The sequence below is a fragment of the Prionailurus viverrinus genome, chromosome B3, assembly GCF_022837055.1.
Source record: "Prionailurus viverrinus isolate Anna chromosome B3, UM_Priviv_1.0, whole genome shotgun sequence".
Taxonomy (NCBI): domain Eukaryota; kingdom Metazoa; phylum Chordata; class Mammalia; order Carnivora; family Felidae; genus Prionailurus; species Prionailurus viverrinus.
Window position 1 is genome coordinate 55,790,160 of NC_062566.1, and position 12,550 is coordinate 55,802,709.

Here is a 12,550-nt window from a genome sequence, read left to right on the forward strand (position 1 = left end):
GGGGAGTGGCAGAGGGACAGGAAGACAGAGAATCCCAAGCAGACTCCGCACTGTCAGCATGGGGCCCAACGTGGGGCTCAAACTCATGAAACCGTGAGATCATGACGTGAGCCAAAACCAAGAGTCAGACACTTAACCAACAGAGCCACCCAGGCACCCCTGCAATTATTTTTCTTAATTTCCTTTTTGGATTGTTCCATTGCTGGTGTATTGAAACACAGTTGATTTTTGTGTGTACCCTACAACTTACCTGGGTATCCATAGGGATTACAGTTAACATCCTAAATTTATTTTTTTTTTAACATTCTAAATTTAGTTTGACTTGACAACATCATAGTTTCAGCTGCATAATTAACTGTTCCTTTCTAATTTTTTCTCCCTTCTTTATGTCGTTGAGGTCACAGATTACATTTTTATGCGTTCTGTGCATGTTAATGTAGATTTATAATGATGGTTTGTTCATTTGTCTTTTAAATAATATAGTAAACAAAAAAAGAGGAGTCATTTTTCCAAAGTTATAATAATACTAGCTTTTATACTTACATGTGTAGTTAGTTTTACCAGTTATCTATATTTTTTTTATATGGCTGCAAGTTGCCACTGGTGTTTTTCTGTTTTGGCTTGAAGGACTCCCTTTATTACTTCTTGTAAGACAAGCCTAGCAGCGATGAACTTCCTTAGCATTTGTTGGTCTGGGAATGTCTTCATTTCTCCTTTGTTTTTAAAAGATAGTTTTGGCAGATGTAGAATTCTTAGTTGACAGCTTTTTTTCTTTGAGGACATTACATGTATCCTACTGCCTTCTAGCCTCCATGGTTTCAGCTGTTAATTTTATTGAGGATTCCTTGTATGTGATGAATTGCTTTTCTTGATGCTTTCAAGCTTCTTTCTTTGTCTCTGACTTTTGACGGCTTGATCATAATATGTCTTCTGTGTGAATCTCTTTGAATTTGTCCTGTTTGTAGTTCAGTTTCACTCCTGACATGTAAATTCATGTTTTTCAACAAATTTGAGGAGTTTGGGCCATTATTTCTTCAAAAAAATATTTTTTCACTTGCTTCTCCTTCTGTGACTCTCATAATATGTGTGTATGTTGGTATGCTTGATGGTGTCCCATAAATCCCTCTGTTCCTTTTTATTCATTCTTATTTCTTTCTGCTCCTCTTCCTCAGTAATTTTAACTCTCCCGTCTTAAAATTCACTGATTCTTCTGCCAGCTCAGATATGCAGTTAAACCCCTTTAGTAGGTTTTTTATTTCAGCTGTTGTACTTTTCTATTTGTTTCTTTTTTTTATAATTTCTCTTTGCTGGTATTTCCTACTCTTTCATGTGTTTTCCTAATTTCCTTTAGTTCTTTGTCAATGGTTTCCATCAGCTCTTTGAACTCATTTAAGAGTTAATTTAGAATCTTTGATTATTAACAAGTGTCATGTCTGGGCTTCCTCAGGGATGATTTCTGTCAGTTTCTTTTTTTCCTGTGAATAGGCCATCATTTCTGTTTCTTTGTAAGCTTTGTGAGTTTTGGTGAGAACTGGGCGTTTTGAATATTGTAATGTAGTAGCTCTGGAAATCAGATTCTACCCCCTCCCCTGGAATTGCCACTGTTACTTGATGAAGGCTGTAGTTGTCTGTTTGTTTAGTGACCAAACTGGTTTTTGCAGAGACTGTATTCCTTATTATGTGTTCACTGAAGTCTCTGTTCCATTTTTGCTTCCATCAGCCAGTGAACTGACAGATTTCCTTAAATTTCTGGATCCAATAAGAAAAAATATAAAGAATATTCTGTCTCTTTAAGTCCCCTCTGCCATCACCACCAAGGAAGTCCCTTCAGCCCATAGAAGTTGAAACAATAGCCAGTGTGTGTGTCAGCCCCTGAGTGAACTGCCAGGAAGAAGTAAACAACCCTGAGTTTTGAGGACAACCCTCATTTTTTTGAGGGGGTGGTAGCCACTACACAAAAAGCCAAAATTTACTAAAATTTACCAGCCTCTTTCTTTGTTAAGCACTCCTGTGGATGCTGCAATGATCACCTAGATTCCAAGTTCCAAAATAGTTGCTTCAGACAGTTTTTGCCAGATCAACAGTTGTATTGGTAGAGGAACCAATTCCTGGAGCTCCTTACTCCACCATCTTCTATGACATCTCTCCTCAATTTTTTTTTTTAAAGCTACAGGAGCCTTTTGTGTTTTTTTAAGCACTCGAAGAATCATCATTTATTCATGTGTCTTTACATGTACAAGTGTGGTCAACACATCCATCCACTGAAATAACCCTGTTTTCAACTTCACAAACAAGTAGTTCTCTTAGAAATATCTTTTATATGTGTGTCTTTAAGCACTGTTTTATGTGCATTACAGTGAGGTGACCACATCCTCACTGAAATAACACTGAAGAACCCCCACTTTTTTTTTTCCAAGCAAAATCTTATATGGAAGCCCATTATTATAGTAAAACAAATAATAGCATTGTGGCTCAGGTTTAAGCCTGATACTAGAGAGAGGAGTAAACCTCCTTAGCTTTGTGTGGCACCATGCCCCCCGCCACACACACACCTCAATCAGATTAAAACCTAATGTAAAACAGTGTTTCTTAGACTTTCTTTTATCTTCCTCTTCCTTTTCACTGATTATTTTCCAAAAAAAAAAATCTGGATGATAAAGACTGGTGAGAAGTAAAATACACTAGTTACATTATACTCATTACTGATATCATGTATGAATTACCCATTAGTTACCTTTGTAAGAAAATAGCATGACCTTAAATACCTTATTCTGTATGATAAAATAATATCCTATAAAGTAACAGTTTACACTTGCTAAATATGACGTAAGTTATTCAAATAGCATAAATTCATGAGCTACGTACCACCGATGTAATGTCCCTATAGAAATTCTGTTGATATCTGCCTTAACCATTGGTGTGTGAATATTTCATATTTGAATCACAATGCATCATGTCTTGGAAATAATAGGCCAAAATTCCAATAGGCCATAATTGATGCAATTATGTATCCTTGACATTCAGGTGGCATCACACCATCACCCATAGCAAATCAGATTAATAATGATGACATGAAATGAGCAGTAACTTGTAATTAGAAGGCAAGAATGTCAGCAGTCTGAAAATCAAAGCCTATTCGAGAATTCATTGCTGATGTACCAGTAACACAGCATCTTTTTCCTAAACTGCAGGGATTCCTAAGCTCAGTTAGGAGTTATGTAATATTAAGTAAGCATTGCACAGCTGCCAAACTTCTTAATAAACTTTAATTAGAGTTCTCAGAAAACACAAAGAATTCTTAAATTTTGTTTTAAGGATATCAATAATTCTAATGAACTGCCTTGGTGTGCAAAGTGACTATTATAGTCCTTAGTCATAAGTTAAATAACTTGCTGTCATTTGAAGGGGCCAAAAATAGGGATTGCAGGGTATCATCATTTTTAGGGCTTGAAGAACCCAACGGTGGCCTACTCTGAGAATCACTACCCTACAGCATGACTGAGGAAATTCTCATATTCAGTTATAACCCCTGCTTTGAACCCTGAAGCCAGGGAGTTTAACTGGCCCAGCAGGGCCTTGGGCAGCCCATTCTCCAGTCTCTGTTACTAGATAGAACTCACCTTGGTATTAGCTACCTTGCTGCTTGTCTCATGCAGGTTAAGTTCAGCCACCTAAAGAAATGATTGCATCATTTACCTCCCAGTGCTCAAAAAATTAGCTAGGTGATGTCAGAGATTGCATCCAGCTCTAAATTCAGTGATTCCCCTAATCTTAGGGCTGTATTGCTACCACAGAAACCCAGTGAATAAGTATTATCTTCCTGGCATTAAAGAGTATCACTGTTGGCTCTTAGGAGGATGTGAGAAAAGTGTTAGTCATTAATCACAGTGAAGATCCCCCTGGATGATATTACCACTTACTGGTTTCAAGTAAAAATGAAAGTAAATCTGATGATCTCCTCCAGTTTTATTGTCACCATCGGTTTCTGTTAAGACTGAGCCATTTGGGGGCACCTGGATGGCTCAGTCGGTTAAGTGTCCCACTCTTGATTTTGGCTCTGGTCATGGTCTCACTGTCGTGAGATTGAGCCCTTTGTCAGGCTCCATGTGGAGCCTGATTGAGATTCTCTCTCCCACTCTCCCACCCCCCCCCACTTGTATTCTCTACCCACATTCAACAAAATGGATGGGAAATGTGTCTGAACCCTTGCTGCACATCATGATAAAACAAAAAAAATTGGGGGCACCTGAGTGGCTCAGTCAGTTAAGTATCTGGTTTTGACTAAGGTCATGATCTCACAGTTCATGGGTTTGAGCCCCACATCAGGCTCTGTGCTGACAGCTACAGATCTGAAGCCTGATTTAAATTCTGTGTCTCCCTCTCTCTGCCCCCTCCCCTACTTGTGCTCTGTCTCTCTGTCTCTCTCTCACAATAGTAAACATTAAAAAAAATTTTTTTTAATTGTATACCTAACAAGGTCATATTGAGGACATAAACTGTCTCTGAAAATAAGTAAATAAACCTAAAAAATAAATAAAAGACTGGGTCACATGGGTGGCTCAGTTGGTTAAGCATCTGACTTCGGCTCAGGGCATGATCTTGTGGTTCCTGAGTTTGAGCTCAACTTCTGGTGAGCTCGAGCCCTGTAAGGTGAGCTCCTCTTCTCTCTCCCTCTGTCTCTCTCTCTGTCTCTGTCTCTCTCCCCCCACCCTCTCCCTCCCTCTCCCTCCCTCTCTCTCTCTCTCTCTGCCCCTCACTCACTTGCGCCTTCTCTCAAAAAAAAAAAAAAAAAAGACTGAGCTATTTCTGCCATAGGAGGGTAAGCTGCTTGGTTACTATACTTTAGGTATCACCTTTATTTTCCTCTGTAGGATACTAGAGACTAGGACTCAGCCATTCTTCACTAAAGGTGAAAGATACTAGCTTTATCCAAAAAGAGCTATAATTATATTCTTTCCCCTAGAAGTGAAATAGTCCCCTCATCTACAGAAGATGGGTGGAATATCTATGCACAGAGTCTTTCTACTCCTAGTAGACAGTGGTGGTGGTTTTCTTATCTTTGCTGAAAAACAAGGGATCAGAGAATAAACTGTTAATGCCCTATTGGAGATTATTTTTTGGTGCTCTTTATTCTGACCTCATTGGATCTCAGCTTAGTGGTTGCATTTATTTTTTTACTGCCCAAATAAAGGAATTCTGGATGTTTCTGTTATGTCCATTGTAAGGCAGAGATAGGGGTGGAAAGCTCCTTTTTTCCAGGGTGGCCATTATTACTTTAATTCAGAGAATGATCCCCCTCCTTTGGGGGGCATTGTAGCAAGGCTATAGCATACTACTACATAAAATGGCAGATCTCAAAGTACTGCTTGGTTCAAGCAAGTCAACTCTGTCACTTTTTCCTTCCTAAAGACTTGCTTTGTTTCCCAGATGGAGGGTATATCAACTTTAAGACTACAGTCTCTCATTTCAGCCCTAAAGATCTCAATACTTAAATGGACAGGAAATGTGTCTGAACCCTTACTGCACATTGTGATTAAAAAAAAAAAAATTGTACACCTAAAACGGTCATATTCCTCTGATATTGAGGACATAGGTTTGACTAAACCAATCCAGAGGAGGGAGCTGACTATAAGTTGGTCATGTCAGATGAAGACTGGATTCTATAAATGTATTACAATGTCAGTGAGGCATATTTAATGGCCAAACTATGGAATTATCAGGACACTATATACTTAATAGTAAATCTTCTTAATCAGGAGATTGTTTTGTTACGTCCTTATTAAAGAAGAATCACCTAATTAAATGTTTTCTTGTGTTTTAGGATCTTTGTTTGCTACAAAGCAGCCAGTGATGAACACATTTCATTGCTAACTGGATATGTCATGCTTTTATTGTTTATCCACCACACTGATTGTTTTCTTTCCCTTTGAGGTGCCCACGGTCTGCAGATGATGAACGAAAGCACCCTGTCCTCTGTCTTTTCTGTGGAGCCATACTGTGTTCTCAGAACATTTGCTGCCAAGAAATTGTGAATGGGGAAGAGGTTGGAGCTTGCATTTTTCATGCACTTCACTGTGGAGCTGGAGTCTGCATTTTCCTAAAGTGAGTAGTGAGTGTTTCAGAATCTTCATAATGAATTTAGGGAATCTGGATCCAATCTGGAAGCTATTATGGTAGGATAGTGTGTTGATAGGAAATGATCACATGAAATTGCATTAGAGAAGATATTACAGAATAAGTAAAAAACAAAAACAAACAAAAAAACCAAATCAAAACAGACAAAAAAACCCATAGGATTCTGTCCACATTTTAATTTTTTGTGAAATGTCTTAAGCATGATAGACTTTGCATTGATTACTCTGGTGTTACAGAACACTCAGGTACAATGAAAGGGCTTGGAGTCCTAAAAACAAGTATATTTAAAAAGTACCTGTACATTACTATTTTAAGTTGTCCTTTGAGTATTTTCATTTTCTTCATTTCCTCTATCAAAGCAACTGTTGTTTTCCCTGGTCTCTCTGCAAAAGACTGAGAGTGATACATAGTTATTTCATGTTTATGAAAGAAGAGTGCAAGTTGCCTGAGAGAGAAAATTCAAAGTGGATGCGTGTGCTTTTTCTTTCCATCTCCCCATGTACTGTAGTTTCTGTTTATGTAAGCCCACGTCTCCCTACCCATTGCCTGTAGGCATCTGTTGGAACAATGTGAATGAATGCATGGAAGCCACATCCAAATACCTATTTTCTTCTTTTAGGGAACCTACAGCAAATAAACCCACTACCCATTCCAACTGCTTATTTTGTAATGTCACTCTATAGTACCTATCCCTTCTGTATACACATACCCAAACATTATTTGTATGTCTTCATTTCTCTACTGTAAGAGTCCCAAGTACCTTCAAAGTGGCAGTGATTCTTTATAATTTGCACTATTGGAGGCTGGCTCTGACCAGAAAAGGCTTAATTAACACTTGCCTCGCTGACCTTCTTTTCTGGCCCACAGTTATCAGATGTTGTTCTGTGCTTCTGTTAAGCTCCCTCCCACTCCAGATCGTGGGTCAGGAAACAGAACAGAAACAACACTGGCCATCATTTCGCATGGTATCTGTGGTTCAAGTAGGACAGCTTCCTTCCTCTCTTCAGTATATTCAGTCAGTATTATTGGTCCCGTTTCCCTAAATCCATTGATTTTTCCCATAATGTCAATAAAAATAACAATATTCACTGTCTTTTTTTAGACAAAACACAGTTTAGTCTATTTATCTATGTTTACTGTCTTTATACTGAATTCCTGACAGATACTGGCCATATCTTTTCTCTAGATTAACTTTGATGCAGTGCCTATCATTTGCACTCATGCAGTTAATAATATTTCCTCTTGGTTCTTTTGTCCTTCAGAATCCGAGAATGCAGAGTAGTTCTGGTTGAAGGTAAAGCCAGAGGCTGTGCCTATCCAGCCCCTTATTTGGATGAATATGGAGAAACAGACCCTGGCCTGAAGTAAGATTAGTTTTTGTTTGTTTGTTTGTTTGTTTGTTTGTTTGTTTCATTGTAGTCACATTATTGTACATGGATGGTAACAGTTCTTTAAACACAGAAACTAATGCTAAATATTGAAAGATATTTTTAAATAGTTGCAAATTAAAAATATTAAATATGATACAATCCTGAGGAGCACATAATTTTGAACAGCTTTGTGCTGCTTTAGAATGTGAAGGTAATACTTTTCCAAAATTAAAGACACCCAGCTGTTCTAATGTTTGAATGTTAAGTTATTTTTAAGCAACCTTTCTGCAGAATTATGTATGGAGGTAGTTTTTGGATTAAGGGAGAAAAAGGCTGAGTGGTTCAAAGTAGTTAATGAGTGAGAATAAGAAATCTGATTTGTTCCAGAAAGGTACAAAGAAGCAGAATTTTTAAATTAATTAGGCAATTTGAAAATCCCCAATCAGCTGAGACACTTGAGTGCCTCCAGAATGAGAATCTCACAGTTCTCCATTACTGGCAACGGCCAAATTTTAGTCATTTTGGATTAGCTGCTCTACAGTGTTACAAACTATACAACCTTAGAATTGATGGGGAGTAGTTTTATTTAAATATTTGCTAATCACCAGCAAGTTTTTTTTGTGTCATAAAGACAACAATAAGCAAATATTTCTGAGAAGCAGAATATAATTTGAGGGCTTAGTATTCTACACCTCAGACTTAATCTCTACTATACAAAAACCAGAAATTAAAGCTAAATACACTGTATGAAGCTGAAAAGCCATTAAAGCTCTATCAGACTAAGTACCCAAAAAAAGAATAAAGCTGCTTCGGGTTATAAATCTCATTGTCCATTTAAATGAGGTCTAATAAACCACAATTTCTTTATCCATTCATCAGTTGATGGACATTTAGGCTCTTTCCACAATTTGGCTATTGTTGAGAGTGCTGCTATAAACATTAGGGTATAAGTGCCCCTATGCATCAGTACTCCTGTATCCCTTGGGTAAATTCCTAGCAGTGCTATTGCTGGGTCATAGGGTAGGTCTATTTTTAATTTTCTGAGGACCTCCACACTGCTTTCCAGAGTACTACATGGCAGTGAGAAAGAACCAAATATGGCCCTTTGTAGCAACATGGATGGAACTGGAGAGTGTGATGCTACGTGAAATAAGCCATACAGAGAAAGACAGATACCATATGTTTTCACTCTTATGTGGATCCTGAGAAACTTAACAGAAACCCGTGGGGGAGGGGAAGGAAAAAAAAAAAAAAGAGGTTAGAGTGGGAGAGAGCCAAAACATAAGAGACTGTTAAAAACTGAGAACAAACTGAGGGTTGATGGGGGGTGGGTGATGGGTATTGAGGAGGGTACCTTTTGGGATGAGCACTGGGTGTTGTATGGAAACCAATGTGACAATAAATTTCATATATTGAAAATAAATAAATAAATAAATAAATAAATAAATAAATAAATAAGGTCTAATAATGCCCATGATATACTTTGCCTATTTTCTGAGTAATCAAGGAGTAAATTTCTGCTTCATCAGCTAACTAACCTATTAAGTTCATGGTGATCAGTAGTGAAGGGAGAATATCCCTTTTGAAACCCTCTTGGTAATTACCCCCCTGCTCTAAGAACATCTCGCCTGGGTGGCTCAATCAGTTAAGCAACTGATTTCGACTCAGGTCATGATCTCACAGCTTGTGAGTTCGAGCCCCACAATGGGCTTTATGTTGACAGCTCAGAACCTGGAGCCTGCTTCGGATTCTGTCTGCCTCTCTCTCTGCCCCTCCCCTGCTTGTGCTCTGTCTGTCTCTCCCCCTTTCTCTCAAAAATAAATAAGCATTAAAATTTTTTTTATTTCTAAAAAAATTTATTTATTTTTATGTTTTTATTTTTGAGAGAGAGAGAGAGAGAGAGAAAGCACAAGCGGGAAAGGGGCAAAGAGGGAGAGGGAGACACAGACTCTGAAGCAGACTCCAGGCTCTGAGCTTTCAGCACGGAGCCCAGTGCAGGGCTCAAGCCTACAAACTGTGATCATGACCTGAGCCAAAGTCGGATGCTTAACTGACTGAGCCACCCAGGACCACCGCCCCCCCCCCCACAAAAAAAATTTTTTTTAAAGTTTGAACTAATTTAGGCAATAAAGATATGGGCAGTTATTTGATTCGAACTTACATGTTGGTGTTTTTTGTTTTCCTGAAGGAGGGGCAATCCCCTTCATTTATCTCGTGAACGGTATCGGAAGCTCCATTTGGTGTGGCAACAGCACTGCATTATAGAAGAGATTGCTAGGAGCCAGGAAACTAATCAGATGTTATTTGGATTCAACTGGCAGTTATTGTGAGCTTCAACTCTGCCTTGGGACAATCACAAGTGAAGACAGTAATGAAGACTGATTGAAAATTATGGAGATCTTTCTTTCTGAGGGCTGGGGAAGGGTTGGAGGGTCTTTTGCTCCATGTCCAGATTTGCATACATTAATAAAATATTCCTTAATGGAGTATTGCTTTCAATTAGTGAAAATATGCTTAAAGGAGTAAAAGGACGACATAGATTAATGTTTCATGTTCCAGAACACTAAAAAAATGCTCCTTCACCCCAAATGTCTCACTGTGCTATTTCCAGAAAACTCATTTCCCTTCATAATCTATCCCATTTCATGTCATTTCATTCACCTGGTAAATGAAGTCACATCAAGCAGTCATGGACATTTTTATATGTTGGTTAACTCTTCTACAGTTCTGTATTTGGTATTTCCCACACACACCCAAGTTTCATTTAGCTGACATTGGAACACTGACAAGATTCTAATCTGTGGTAGTCTTCCTTGCAGCTCAAGAGGAATTGCAGAAACCATGCAGTATACTTCAGCTGAGAAAGTTTTCAGAAGAGTAAATTTCTTTTAAGGAATTCCCCCTAATGTGCCACTTAGTGTTTCAGCCAGAAATTAAACAGTTCTATGGACAGAGTTGCCACTTGTAAGACAAATTTCTGCCACTGTGGAAAAGCTTTTTTCCCACAGTAGACCTCAAGAAGAGTTAGGATAATGTATTCATTATTCATCCCTGATGGGCCAAAGAAACTGTAATCCTCTCCTTTTACCACAAATAGCTTTGTTAAGTTTTGAAATTATACTTTCTATTTCCAAAGGCAAGTTTCTAAAATGAGTTCACTTATCTCTTGTTTGACTCTTAAAAACCTGAGGCAGTTCTGATATAAAACTGTTTATAGAATGAGGATAAGAAAATTCCCCCAATGAATGGAGCATGGCAGCTGTAAATTAGAACAATCAGATTTAAGCCAATTCTGTAACCTATGTCTTTGTAAAAGACAAATCCTTCGTTATCTGTGTACAATGTTTTCATAAACTCTGGTTTTATGTCTAGTACAGACAACCAAAAAAGCCATGTGATCAGTAGTCTGTGTCCTGTTATAATATGCTGTGATTGAGCCATCTTGTTTATAAATAATAGTGCTCTCCTGAATCTGTGCATAGACTTCTTGATTTTTGGCTTTAACTTTTTATATCAAGAACTTGTGATATGAGCAGCAGATAGAAGATAAATTGAAATCTTCCATTTTAGCTTCTGTTGTCTCTGGAATAATGTTATGAATTTGAAAAGATGCTTTCAAAGATCATCTGATATTGCCTTTGGTGACTACGTCATATACGTGTGTACATGTTTTCCTGTCTTCTTTTTGCTCAGCCAAGGCAAGCAAATAAAAGTATATTTGCACAGTGATTGATGATGCACATTTGGGGTTAGATTTTTTTGGTATTTTTTATGTAAAGTGGGTTTTGCAGTAAAGGATGGGCATGAACAGGCATCAGAATCACAATCATGATTTTCTACTTGAATAATTATTATTCAGAAGGTATCAGGAAATAGATACAACTCCAGTGAGCAATCTGTAACAGTTGATGAATGAGGATCAGAAAATTCAGTATTCAGTTTGTCCAATTTGCCAGTATGATTAAGTGATAAGAACATCTCCCTTTATTTCTTAGATAATTTTTTTGGATGGATTGTCTGACTTGGTAAGTCTGAGCCAAAATAGGCAACAGGAGGTACTGACTTCTGCCCTGATTGGCCCCAATTTAACAAAGATATACTGACTTTGTTTCTAGTCTTTTTATATTCATTTCATAAATCCTGGGCTTAAGCTCTGAGGCTGCCAGGGGACTATCCTGTAATGGCCAGTCAGACCTTTACTGCCAAAGAACCCATTTCATATTGAGTTCCACTTTTGAGATTGATTCAGACCCCTGCACTGTAGATGAACACGTGTCTCAGTGCTGCCCCCAGCCCTAGGGATTTCTAATTATATTCAAATATGATAGTGGTCTGCCCTCATCATTGCAAATAATTTAATTATGCTTATCGAGTTTACTCACAAATGAGCAAAAAGTCACTTTATTTTCATTAGTGTAGTTATGTGGAGGAACTGGTTCAACAGGATGGCTCCAAAACTGTTTTTCTCATGTTTTTGGTGAGGGGCTGACAGGAATTTTAATGATACAGTGAAGAAAAACGTATATCTGTATAATTAATTTATTTTGTTGATGTATGGGCTATGAGTTCACTTTAGTGGTCATTTGTCATTTCATAACAACTATGCATTTTGGTTCACTGTGACGATGATCTATATTTAGTGACTGCGACATGTTTATACCACTGATTCAAATTCCATCCATGATGAAGTTATACAAATAATGCATATATTGATATCTTTTATTGCAAAATGTAAATTTAAAACTTGTATAATGTTCTTGTGCTTTTTGAAATAAAATATCTTATATGTGTATATTTACAAAGAAAAAAGGGACTTCTCATGTTTGGGGATTTGGGTTTGAAGTATAAAAATCTGTACCTAGAAAGGAGCTCTAGTTAAAAGTTACCCTTCTCAGCTCAAACAAATTCTTTAACAGACATAGGTATTTGGTGTAATGGTCTCCAAACTTTTTGACCATACATTCCATCAGTAAATATATTTTTTTAATTTTTAAAAAAATTGTAATGTTTATTTATTTTTGAGAGACATAGAGACAGTATGAGCT

General features: G+C 37.6%; 1 protein-coding gene across 1 annotated transcript in view; it reads left to right on the forward strand.

Annotated features, from left to right (window-relative positions):
• UBR1 (ubiquitin protein ligase E3 component n-recognin 1) overlaps positions 1–12,011 on the forward strand; it is a 137,288-nt gene extending 125,277 nt beyond the window's left edge. The window contains exons 45-47 of the mRNA XM_047862247.1: positions 5,932–6,102; positions 7,398–7,499; positions 9,694–12,011. Of these exons, the coding sequence (XP_047718203.1) occupies positions 5,932–6,102; positions 7,398–7,499; positions 9,694–9,835 (415 nt within the window). The 3' untranslated portion in view covers positions 9,836–12,011. The remainder of the gene's footprint in view (positions 1–5,931; positions 6,103–7,397; positions 7,500–9,693) is intronic.
• The last annotated feature ends 539 nt before the right edge of the window (positions 12,012–12,550 follow it).